Source organism: Psammomys obesus, unplaced genomic scaffold (assembly GCF_907164565.1).
Source record: "Psammomys obesus unplaced genomic scaffold, mPsaObe1.curated_primary_1811, whole genome shotgun sequence".
NCBI classification, from domain to species: Eukaryota; Metazoa; Chordata; class Mammalia; order Rodentia; family Muridae; genus Psammomys; species Psammomys obesus.
In genome coordinates, this window is record NW_026595272.1 from 37,234 (window position 1) to 50,580 (window position 13,347).

At 36.7% G+C, this 13,347-nt stretch overlaps 1 protein-coding gene across 2 annotated transcripts in view; it reads left to right on the top strand.

Moving 5' to 3' along the window:
- Nucleotides 1-12,046, top strand: part of Tent2 (terminal nucleotidyltransferase 2) — a 46,684-nt gene extending 34,638 nt beyond the window's left edge. The window contains exons 11-15 of one of the 2 annotated variants that reach the window (XM_055619186.1): nucleotides 1,076-1,212; nucleotides 1,954-2,109; nucleotides 5,185-5,276; nucleotides 9,474-9,553; nucleotides 10,686-12,046. In XM_055619186.1, coding sequence (XP_055475161.1) covers nucleotides 1,076-1,212; nucleotides 1,954-2,109; nucleotides 5,185-5,276; nucleotides 9,474-9,553; nucleotides 10,686-10,760 — 540 coding nt within the window. In that variant the 3' untranslated portion in view covers nucleotides 10,761-12,046. The remainder of the gene's footprint in view (nucleotides 1-1,075; nucleotides 1,213-1,953; nucleotides 2,110-5,184; nucleotides 5,277-9,473; nucleotides 9,554-10,685) is intronic. The other variant, XM_055619187.1, reaches the window with a different exon arrangement.
- The last annotated feature ends 1,301 nt before the right edge of the window (nucleotides 12,047-13,347 follow it).

Sequence of the window (13,347 nt, forward strand, 5' to 3'; positions counted from 1 at the left end):
TTTTTTTTTTTTTTTTTTTTTTTTTTTTTTTTTTTTTTAATTCTTGATGGTACTGTGAAAATTACCTTAGAATGTCTTTTGGGGGACTGGTAATGTAATTTTTACAAGAGTAACTTCCTACTATGCACAAGGCCCTGTTTTGGACCCCCAACACCACATTCAAAAAGTAGTAGTGGTGGTATATCCTTTTAATTTCACCCCTTGGGTCATTGAGGCAGAAGGAACGGAAATTCAAGGTCATCCTCAGCTACATACTAAGTTTGAGGCCAGTCTGGGCTAAAGAGCCTGCATTTAACAAAAAAAAAAAAAAAATCTTTATGAATATATATAACTTGAAAATCACTCTGTTTATTTAGTATAGTTCAGATCTAGAACTTGCTCCTAATAGAGGAAAGATCAGATAAGAAAACAAATACTTTAGAACAGAAAGTGCCCATAAATGGTTATTTAGACCTAGATCACACACGGCTAATAACGCCTTCGTAAATAGCTATAATGAAAGTTTGCAGAATGTTTGTTGTTTGTCTGTATTCTGTCTTTTCTCGTCATCATCTTCAAGTTCAGCTCACATGAAACATCTATCTTTATATTTCCCCTTAAAATAAAAAGCAAAATCAAACTGTTTTGAAAGTTTTAAAAAACTATACTATTCATATACTAAATCTTTTGTTGCCTTTGAGAAAACTGTAAAGTGGCAGTTGGAGAAAGCTGTTGCTTTGTGCTTGGTATCTCCTTCATACATAAAGTACAACCCTTCATTGTAGAAGTAATTAAAGAGATATGAGTATATGCCATTGAGGAGAATCATGGTATTAATAATGAAATGTGACTTAAGGTGAAATTTTTTGCTACCCTAGTGGTACACTCAAGCCAAGTACTAGAATATTTTAGTTTTTCATGTACTTTCTGTCCTACTCCAGGTACTGTTGAGATCTTTAGTGAAAAAAAGTCTTCAAATATCTAAATTGCCAGCACAAAGAAAACTTTTGTCTTCAAAGATCCTAGATAAAGACTGATAAAGTTCTCAGAATATGTTTTAAATTGCTTTGTGTATTCTCCCTTTTTCTTTGAACAGGAATCTTTTAGTACTTCTGTACAGCTGCACCTTGTACACCATGCTCCATGTAGTGTTCCTCCTTACCTCTCAAAGAATGAATCAAGTCTTGGGGACCTCTTACTGGGCTTTCTTAAATATTATGCTACAGAATTTGAGTAAGTAAAACTACAATGATTTTGACAGCATTGGAACTGCCTTTTTTTTTTTTTTTTTCTGTAATAGAGGTAAATTATAAATCTGACTTGTATTTGAAACATAGGACATGAAAGAAGAAATACAATTCACAATCTTGAATTTCTGTGCCTCTTTAATTTGTAGTCATGTCCTTAGCACCTAGCCCAGTGCTAGATAGTGAAATGCTTGCTACAGTTTTGATGCAGAGGGTGAGATTGTGAGTTTCTGGATGTGGATCAGAGATTCTCAAAATAACTTAGAAGTTACTGAATGAAGTTAAAGAAAGGAGTCAGAGAAATGCTAGAGGAAAGCCGAGGAAGAACAAAATTAAAATAATCCAGATTAGCCACAGGTAGTGGCACACTCCTTTAATCTCGGCCTTCATGAGGAAGGGGCTGCCAAATCTTCACAGTCGAGGACAGCCTGGTCTTCAGAGCGAGTTTCAGGACAGCCTGGGCAACACAGAGAAACCCTGTTTAAACAAAACAAAACAAATTAAATAGTAAAATAGTCCAGAGTAAAAATTGTCAGGCAGCTATGATGAGAAAGGAGGCATCATTGACAAAAGATGTAAAACCATGAAACATGAGACATAAACAGATTTTAAAGGTATAATGGTTGTTCTAAATTTACTTTTAAAGATCCTGCAAATAGGTATTGTTTATAGTGTTTTCCTAGTATCCAGTATATGCTAAGCGATTGCTGTGTGTTTCGTTTAATAGTTGCAATAATTTGCCAAGTTTTGAGAATTTGATGTACACAAACATCAATAACAATACAGTAGTGGGAGAACTGGGATTCAAATTGAAGTCTACTCCAAATACACAGCTTACGGGTGGAGAAAAGGAGAGAAAAGAGAGAGACAGAGAGAAGAGAAGGTAGGCAGTCTACTGTCAACACACTGTCTGTAGGTGGAGAGAGAAGGCAGGCAGTCCAGGGATTGATCTGGATACCTTCCTCTTTTGTCCTCCACCTTTTCCTTTGAAAATAAATATTCTCTCCCTGAGCCTTGAACTCACTGATTTGGCTAAAGTGTCTACCCAACAGTCCCTAGGGGCCTTCCTGTCTCTGCCTCCACAGGACTGTGATTACAGGCAGGTGCTACAACCTGGCTTTAAAACACTTTTTTAAATTGTGTCTTATTTATTTACTTTATTATTGTGTGTTGTGGGAGTGAGGGGTGCACATGTGCCATGGAACATGTAGAAGTCAAAGGACCCCCTGTGGGATAAGTTCTCTCACTCCACCATGTGAGCCCTCTGGATAGAACTTGGGTTATCAGGCGTGGTGACAGCTGTCTATCTACTGAGTCATCGCCGCTGGCTCAGGCCTGACTTTTACATACTTGCTGGGCATCTGAACTCAGGTCCTTAAACATGGGTGGCAAGCACTTAACTCATTGACCCATCTCCCTAGTTCCAGCCCCAAGTGGGGAGGTAAGAGGACAACTTGTGGGAGTTGGTTCCCTTTTTCCACCATGTGGGTCCCACGGATAAAACTCAGGTTGTCAGGCTTGGTGGCAGGTGTATTTACATGCTGAGCCATTTCACTAAGCCCAAATCCACCTTGTTTCTTAACAGTATTTATTGTTACATAAGTTAGATATTTGGGAGTGTTAAGGGAAAAGATTCAAAGAAGAAAAATGTATTTCTTTTGTGTGTAGGTTCTTTGTCGGACTGGCACAAGAAGGTAGATGGAAAAGCTTTTTTCTATTATATTAATAGAAAGTAGCTTACTGGGTCAAATGATGCTAGCTGCGATGTTAGTTTTAGGAAAGAAATTTTAAGAATTCCTCATACAGTACATTATTTTATACAAAGTGATTTCATATAGTTGACTGTAGGGAACTCAGCCAAGAATATGATCAAAGTAATGAATTAGGTACCATTTAAAAGAATTCTGGCAACTGCTAAAATGTTCTGTAAGGATTTCTTCTGAATTGTAGTCAGTTAAAAGCATTCTCTTTACTTGAAAGACAAAAACATGGTCTGCTAAGGCATGTTTGAATATATATAATACATTTTGCAGTAGTTTTATATGATCATTTTTAAAGTACTGATCTTTTTTTTAAGCAGGGTGTGGTAGCACATGTCTGTAGTGATGGAATGGTGGAGTCTGAAGCTAGAGTTGTTTAAGTCTAGGAGTTAAGGGTCAGTCTCTGAAATATAGCTACAGTCTCTTAACACAAACAAACAAAAAAACCTATAAAGACGAGTTAGTAAAAGTCTGTTGGTTGTGGTACTGCAAGCTAATATGCTGAAAAGGATGAGGCAGAAGGATCACAAGTTTGAGGACAGCCTGAGCTACAGCCTTTAGGTATGGTGGCAAATATATGTATTTCTAATACACACAAGGTAGAGGCAAGGAGGATCAGAATTTCAAGGATATTCCTAACTATGTAGCAAGTTTGAGACTAGGTTAGGCTTTGTAAGACCTTGTCTCAACAAAACAGAACAAAAACAAAACAAAAAGATCTTGAATGGTATAAACTGAAATGGTGCAAATATAATATTATAATCATGTTTGGTTCAATATGTAGTCATAATTTATTTTTAAAGAAAGTCTTGGAAGCATTTGTAGTAATAAAGCAACATCCTTCTCTATTTGGAACTCGTAGAACTGTAGTTCTTGAGGCATCAATTACAATTTACAGCAAGCAGCAATCACTGTTAGAATGTTTTCACTTGATAATCACTTATAGATGTATATATTTTGTTGTATAGATGTGTACATTAAAGACTTAAGCTCTGTTGATCATGTGTTTCCACACTAGTTGCCTTCCTCATACCCACTCCCTGGCCTGGGTTCAAACCCAAGGTCTTGCTTATGCCAGGTGGACACTACCAAAGATCCCTCATCCTTGATCTTTTGAGGCAGTATCTCTCTGTATCCCAGGCTGGCTTTGACTTTGCAATTGGCCTGCCTCTGCCTTCTGAGTGCTGGGGTTATAGGCATATGCATCATCCTATGTTCTGCACAGCTCCTGATCAAAGCAAGAATAGAAAACCATGCTTGGAAGGTACTTTCCAATGATCAAACTTCACAAACAGCAAATTATTTCTTATGCACTTAAAATCGAAAATTATACATATTTCCAGAAACCTTCCATACAGGACCCATAAGTAAGCTGTTGGGGGTTTTCTATACATAGAGCAATCGTCTTTCTCAGAAATCTAAATGTTTGTAATCTTTTTTAAAAAACATGTAAATTTGTAGATACTGTAGAATAGATAAGGTTTATATTTAAATATGTAGAAAAAAATTGTTTCACTCAAAATATTTTACTGTTGGATGTCGGGTGTAAACTGCTTGTCTAGGATTTATGAAGCCCTAGGTTCTATTTACAGCACTGCGTAAACCCGCACTTGTGAGTTGGAGGCAGGAGGATCAGAAGTTCAGGGTCCTCAGGTCATAAAATTCAGGGTCAGCTTGGGTTACATGAAATCTTGTCTTAGTAATGTTAACTACTGCTGCTCCTTATGTAATAAAATAGAAGACATTAATTTTGTTTTTTTGCTCCTGGTAGCTACCTCCAAAGACTTACTCCAAATTCTATAGCATGTACCTAAAGAAAATTAGGCAGTGTTATCAGTAAAAGAAAATTCCAAAAGATTACCTCACAACTAATGAAAAATTCTTATTGAGGTATTAGCAGTAGGCAGTGTTTATGTGTTTATTACTTGAACTTAAAAGACATTTTGTATTGTTTGTTTGTTAGTAAACCAGTTTCACTATCTAGTATATGCTGAGGAACTAGCTGAACAGTGAAGGAAGTATCTCAGTATCCTGGAAAGTAAATTCTACTTAAATATAAGTAACGAGGGAAATGGAGAATGGACGCTGAGGGTTGGAGGCAGGATTTAGTGTCTGTCAGGCAGTCAGGGTCAACTTTCTACTGGTATAATAAAAGAGAAAATAGGAAAGGAGCCAATTCTTTTGTTTTCTCTCTTTAGCTGGAACACTCAGATGATTTCAGTTCGTGAAGCCAAAGCCATCCCAAGGCCTGATGACATTGAATGGAGAAATAAATACATCTGTGTCGAAGGTTGGTTTCTCTTGATCACTATCTGCCATGTCGTTGTCATCACGGTACTACTAATTCTAACTTTTATTTCTGCTAAAGCAATGTGTTTATCATCAGTGTCCCTTTATATAACTACCTTTCCATTTTTAATTTGTAAAAGTATTTAAATTTCCTTAGGTGTGATAAATACTAAATGTGAATTTGAACATTTTAGTTGGTAAGATTTGAACCATTCATGCATTCTTTAAACTACAGTTGATTGAAACTGTGTGTGTGTATATATACCTATATATACATACCACAAAGCTGATTTAACTTTAAAGATAATCTAAAAACAATTCTCTAAAATGAGTTTACATGTAGTTAACATGTAGTAATTAAATTTTTGGAAACGAACAAAAGAAACTTATTCTGAGTGCTACCACTTTATTATCAGTCTCCATTTAATCATAGGGAGAAACTAAATTCAAGATCCCAGGCCCTAGGGGAGCTGGGGACTTCCCAATAGCTCAACAGCTTCTGTTGTAAAGAAACAGGTATATGAGTCCAACCATCTCAAATATGTAAGGAGATAGTTGTCTGAGCACAGCCATCTCAAGGACTATTTCTCCATCTTGCTGGCAGGGTTAAATTAAGTTCACGTTCCCAGGCCAAGGAACCTACTCCTATCCTGATTGATGGGACCTTCCTTGCTCAATCTCTTATGTCAAAATATGATTGGACAATGCTACAACCCACCCCGTATCCCCTTGCTTTAAGGTTTCATCCTTTAAATATGTTGCACAACATCCCAAGTCAGCTCTCAAGTCTGTTCTGCCACCCTGATTGATCACTAGCAGCTTGATTACAATAAATTTTTGTTGCTGTTTAACTTCTTCAGTTCTTTATATATACTGGCTCTTAGCCCTCTGTCAGATATAGGGTTGGTGAAGATTGTTTCCTAGTCTGTAGGCAGTTGTTTTGTTCTGATGACAGTGTCTTTTGCTTTACAGAAGCTTTTCAGTTTTATGAGGTCCCGTTTATTGATTGGTGATCTTAGAGCCTGTGCTGTTAGTGTTCTGTTCAGGAAGTTTCATCTGTGTCGATAAGTTCAAGGCTCTTCCCCACTTTTTCTTCTAACAGATTTAGTGTGTCTAGTTTTATATTGAGGTCTTTGATCCACTTGGACTTTAGTTTTGTGCAGGGTGATAAGTATGGATCTATTTGCACTTTTTTACATGTAGACATCCAGTTGGACCAGCACCATTTGTTGAAGATGCTATATTTTTCCCATTGTATGGTTTTGGCATCTTTGTCAAAAATCAGGTGTCCGTAAGTGTGTAGGTTTATTTCTGGGTCTTCTGTTCGGTTCCATTGATCCACCATTCTGTTTCTATGCCAGTACCATGCAGTTTTTATTACTGTTGCTCTATAGAACAGCTTGACATCAGGGATGGAGACATCTCCAGAGGATCTTTTATTGTAGAGGATTGTTTTAGCAATTCTGGGTTTCTTGTGACTCTACTGTGCAGGGTATCAAAGCAGATGCTGAGACTCATAGCCAAACCTTGGGTAGAGTACAGAGAATCTTTTGAAAGAAGGGGAAGATAGAAATACCCGGAGGGGACAGGAGCTCTACAAGGAGAGCAGCAGAACCAAAAAATCTGGACACAGAATATCTGAGATTGATAATCCAACCAAGGACCATTCATGGAGATAACCAAGAACCCCTGCACAGATGAAGCCCATGGCAACTCAGTGTCCAAATGGATTCCCTAGTAATGAGAACAGGGACTTTCTCTGATATAAACTGATTGGCCTGCTCTTTGATCACCTCCCCCTTAGTGGGGTGTAGCCTTACCAGGCCACAGAGGAAGACAGTGAAGCCACTCCTGATGAGATCTGATAGATTAGTATCAGATGGGAGGGGAGGAAGACCTCCCCTCTCAGTGGACTGGGGAAGGGGAATGGGGTGAGAAGAGGAAGGGAGGGTGGGACTGGGAGGGAAAGAGGAAGGGAGCTACAGTTGGGATACAAAGGGATTAAACTGTAATTAATAAAAATTTAAAAAAAAAAAACATGTTTTGTCACCTGCATTGACCTGGTGTTTGAATTATGTTGGATTTAATTGACCCCTACAATAAAATACATTCTTGAGACATTTTCTTTGACTCAGTGAGAAACTAATTTCCAGAGTCCCGCCTAATATTCTGGGCCCTCAGTTGGGTCTCCAGCACTGCTTGTGTCCCTGACAAAAAGAGTAAAATGAATGAATGAAGATTGGAGATTTTTGTAAATCTTTGGTGAAAAAGAATAAAAATGTCAACATTTTTAATAAACATTAGGTTGAGAATTTATTATTATTATGTTGGTTTATCCAGACAGAGTTTCTCTGTGTAGCTCTGGCTGTCAAGGAACTCTCTGTATAGACCAGGCTGGCTTCAAACTTAGAGATCCGCTTGCATCTGCCTGCAGAATGCTGGGATCAAAGGCGTGTGCCACCATGCCACGCCTACTGAGAATATGGTTTGCTTGTTTGTTTTTTGTTTGTTTGTTTGTTGTTTTTCGAGACGTGGTTTCTCTGTGTAGCCTTGGCTGCCCTCGAACTCACAGAGATATGCCTGCCTCTGCTTCCCAGAATGCTGGGATTAATCTTTGTTTTTTTGTAACCTTTTAAAAGGAATTGTATCTATGAATTTAAATCTGTGGTATTTGGCTTGCTAGTGTTGCACAGTGAGTGTATATTTTGTTACTTGTGTTCTTTTGAAAAATAAACCTTTTTATAAAGTGCTAATATAGTTTGACATACATCCTTGTTTTACTAAAACCCAAAATCCCAAGAAAAGCTCCACAGTGTGCAGTGAAGTCCTTTTAAACATAGCCTTTCTACGTAGTACAGAGTACATAAAGGAGACCTGCCAACCTGAGGTTTGCCCCCAGGAACCTCGTGGCTGAAGGAGAGAACCCACTTCCTCAAGTTGTCCTTTGACTGCCACATGTATTCCATGGCATACCTTACCTGCATCTACATATGGGTGTGTGAGTGTGCACACACACAGACACAAAATAAACTTGGGGGGGAACACAAAGTCGTTTTTAGAATTATGGGCCTGCTTAGATTATATCAATAAAGTGAACTTTTCTGTCATATTTCTTTGCTTTCTTCAGGTTTTCCAGGTTTTTCCTCTTAGCAACTCTTGATTTTTGGCTTTCATTCTTCCCTTTCAGCTTTTAGGCATGCATAAGCCTTTTTGGTTTTTTAAAAAACTGGATCTCTATGTCCTGTCCACCCACCTTATCTCTTCTGTGTATAGTGGGTAAAGTTATGTAGACACAGAAAATAGCATCTATTGGGCACACAAGAACTTTGTTTCCTCCCATCCTCTCTGCTTGCAGTTCTTTCTGTGGCAGATTCCTCATGGAAATTGTCCTTGATTTTTCTCTAAACATCCATTCACACCATAGTATGCTGCATTGCACATTCATTCTCTTTAGTAGTGAACTTCTGTGCCAGCGATTCTCAGCCTGTGGTTGTGACCCCTTTGAGGTTCACCTGAGACATCAGAAAACACATATATTCATGATTCATTACAGTAGCAAAATTACAGTTATGAAGTAGTAACAAAAATAATTTTGTGGTTGGGGTCACTACAACACGAGGAACTTTATTAAAATGTCACAATATCAAGAAGGTTGAGAACTATTGCTCTACTCAGAGGTTCCTGATCTTTTTCCCTCTTGGCCAAGATCAGCTTTTAAATTGAAATTGATTTTAAGTTTACTCTCCTGTAACATGTGGCATTGTGCCTCTCTTAAGTGGAGTACTTCATTCTTGATGTAACTTGATTCTCCTATGGTTAGGTCTTTGACTATACATGACTCTGTAGAGATCTTACCCATTCAGTTGTACCCAAATTGACTTATTCATTCCTTTGACTTGAGTTCCACTTTATCAGACAGCTCATAGCTAGATCAAATTAATGTGTATTTGTGTACATACAAACAGACATATAGTAAAAATACTGGGCTAAGCCATTTGACTTATGTTTTTATAAGTCAAAATTTGTGACATACTGGCAATTTCATATAACTGAACCTAATCTAAAAGTGTTCTAGGGCATAGCTCAGTGCTGCAATACTTACCTAGCATATATGAGACCCTGGGTTTGATCCCCAGCACTGGGGAAAAAATAAAATCCTATTGTACTAATTATTTTACCTGTGCATTTTATGATGCAGAACCTTTTGATGGAACTAATACTGCCAGAGCTGTGCATGAAAAGCAGAAGTTTGATATGATCAAGGATCAATTTTTAAAGGTAAACAATGTTTCATGTTGACTCTAAAGATGTTAATGGACTAGGGTGCTTTAAAATGAAAAGAGTAAATAAAGCTACTAATGTGACAGAAAAGAACTTATGACTTGAATGAATTTAGATATACTTTTTCTCCAGAGAGAGCTAACTCTATTTTTCCTTTATGAGTTCTCTTTTTGGAAACATCTTTAATAGGGAGTCTGGATTTGATTTGTAAATCACGCTTTTTTTTTTTTTTTCCGTTTTTTTTGCTATTCCTACAATGGTATTTTATCTTTGATATGTTTTGAAAGTTTAAAAGATGTATTTTTGTGTTTATGCCCACAGTATTTGTTCATCAGTTTTGCTGGGTGAGGTGCCTGTTTGCAGTGGATGGCAGTGTGAAAATGCATTGGTAGAAATATGTAAGAACTAGAAGGGGAGGCTTCATAGGAGGGAAAGGTCAGAAAATGGAGACACTTTAGAGATGCTGTTTTCGTTATTTGGACACATAGACTTTCATGCAATTAAAATACAAACAGAGTCCTATAAACTCTCTTCAAACTAGGCCTAACAACAAGCAAAAAGTGAAGTAGAACATTTTTTTTTCTTCTTATTGCTGACTTGCTCTTAGTAGTGAGTAGGTTTCCTTTAGGCTTATTTAGGTGTAAACTCAATATGTTTAGTTACTTGAACAACTGATGTGCTCATAAAATTGTGAACTGGAGTTTTAGCATTTGAACAAGAATTTCAGCTTTTTTCTTTAGGAACCCTTCCACTATTTTCCAGGTTTTACATTTACATTTGTGGTTGGGGTCTCTTGCCTTCATAAAAATGCTGTTTTCAATTGTAAAAGCTTGAAAACAAAGTCATTACTCCTCTTAAATTCAATTTGAGTGCTTTAATCTATAAGGTTATTATTGTCACATAGCTTTTGGGCACACCTGTGTGCCCATTAAAAATTACTAAATAGATATTAAAGATATTAATAATTATTTCTTTTCTGGGAAATAATTACTTTGGAAAATAAAAATAAGAGACATAATTTAAACTTCTCATACTTAGATAGAACACAACTAATTTAAGTTCTTTGAATTCAGTTTTTTGTTCTATATGGAGTTTGTATTTTAAGATTTATTTATTTTTTCTTTCCTAGTCATGGCAGAGATTGAAAAACAAGAGAGATCTGAACAGTGTTCTACCTTTGAGAGCTGCTACCCTGAAAAGATAACTGGTCTCCAATTCTTAAATTCTTTCAAGAAATAAAGAACAATGGTTACGTCATAATTCATATTGTTTACCTCCATCATGGTTTATTTTTAATGTTTTTGTTTTCATGTTTTATTTTTAAAGGGCATACTTATATAAAGATTGCATATTTTATTATGACATTTCCTAATAAATAATATACTCTTTGATTTAAAATGTATTTTTGAAACTGTTTACATCGATGATTAGTAGTATTATGGCATGACTTTTCAGCATAAAATGTATTTTGAGAAATTACCGAAACTATTAAGGTTTTGATATAATTTTAAGTAATTGTTCCACATGCTTATATGAAGAACTCTATGGAATTTTGCAAAGGATCTAAGTAATACATACTTATAGTTAACTGGTGGTAAACAGATGTCTAGCTCAGTTCTAGTCAAGTAAAGATTCAAGTCAGTTATTCGGTTACTTGAAGCAAACGAAATCTTTCATTCAGTGAAATCACTGTGGAGTCTTGAAATACTGGACAATTGTCTTAAGTCTTCACTTGACTCCCTGGGACAGACTGTCTTTGAGGTGTGCCTGTGTTCACACATTTGCTTTGATAGACTCTGGAGGTTGCTTAAGATTTTGTGTTGAAACAATACATTTTGCACTGTTGTAATGGGAGCACTAAAATCAGTTAGTGACTTGTTTATGGACTGTTTGAAAGTCTCTTGCTTAGATATTTTGGAAAAAAATGAAATTTCCTATGCTTTCTGATAGCACAGTGCACTGTGCACTGTTGTTTTACCTCCGTTTTCCTGGTCTTATTTTCTTCATGATAGGAACAGCAGAAAACTGAAACATCAAGGTTGAGATTATATCCTATTTGTAGAACCAGATTTCTGTGGATTATAGTCTAAACTGGAAATTTTAGGCAGTAAGCCACTACAAGTGTTTTAAGACAAAGTTATAAATAAAAGTTTAATGTTTATACAAAAATCTTTTTTAGTATTTCTTTTCCACATGAGAGTAGTAGCTTCAGATACAAGTTATCCTGTTTATTAAGATTGTTTTTAGTTCATGTAAATATTTGTACCTGTAAATTTAAATATAAAAAGTAATCTGGAAGACAGTTTTAACTTTTTCAAAGATTGCAGACTTCTTGTAGGCCTACAGTGGTGCAGTTCGTACCACTAAACTATTTTTTGCAGACCAATTAAAAAACTAAAACTTCTCTTTCTTTTACTTACAAAGGGTGCGTTTTTTTTTTTTCTTAAGTTTTTGTATGATGTCAAATGAAATAAAGTTTATATCTGGAAATTGTTGAGGTGTTATCTTTCTGTGCAAGTCATTGTTTTTCTAATGAGATTGAGGCTATCTGAATCTAATTGTGCTTGATTGTTTATTAATACACAGAGTCCTGGAATGAAGTTTATCTGTGGTTAAGCCCATTAATAACCATGCCATTTCTCTGGCATAATTAGAAATAAAGCTTTCCATATGGGCGAGTGTTTTTAGGTTACTGATCTGTAGTACTTTTGATGCAGTTAAGCTTTTTATATATGAATTCTTCTTCTTGGAAATATTCCTAATATTTATTCCACATGTTCAGCGCTTTCTCAGAATGCGATAGTTTAGTGTTGACCTAGGTAATGTTTGTAAATTGTCACGTAGGGATTGGCATTGTGCTCTGTAGCATTGTGATATTTAATGAAGCCTCAGAACTTAACTCCAGTGTGGAATCTTGCATTGCCACTGAGTTCTCAGGTTTATGGGCCCACTCTACTACTTTTGAACTGATGTGTTAGAGCAGATAGGCCAGAAAGCTAACGAATTTGCATCCTGGTAGTAATAGTCCAGCAGTAGCAGGTAAGTGTTAATATTTGAGTGGGGTTTTTGTTTTTCCAGTGCTGGGGATTAAACTCAGCCTGTGCCTGCTAGGCAGGTGCTCCACTCAGTGAGCTATATCCCCAGCAGGATCCTAACTTAAGTTGTTTTCAGTTCTGTGTGAAGGCTACATTTTATTTTTTCGTGTGTGTTGATCTCTCCATTTTACATGTTTGTATGTGCTAGTGTTAAAAGTGTGGAGTCTAAATAATTATAAGTTTTGGGTTAGTTTGAAGTAGGGTGTTGATAAAGATCGATGTTAAAAGAGCCTGCCAATTTATGCCGATCTACACCTCTTTGTCCTCCCCAGCGGACAGCAAGCATATAAGCTCGTGTAACTGGATAATAATTTAACAACCGTAAGTAGACTCTGCTGTAATTGAAGGTTTGGGGATCTTCTCTAGAAAAGAGTACTTTCCAGCCTGTTGTACTAAACAGGAGAGTTCATTTGCTTGTAAGAACTAGGTGGAGGGACAAAGATGATTTCAGAGACAGGGTGATGATCTCGAGTAAGTGAACAGGCTGGGCCTTTCAGGCAGAAGGAATTCATTTGATACAGTGTAAATACCTGATTTCTAAAAGTGGATTAGTCAGGATTTGGTCTGTAGGAGGATCTTGCACTTTAGTCCTAGAGCAGTGGTTGAGAGGTTAAGCACTGGCTTTACATGATCCAATGAGATCTCGAGTTTCCCATTGTCACTGTACTAGCGTTGGAACCTTCAGCGATCCACAAA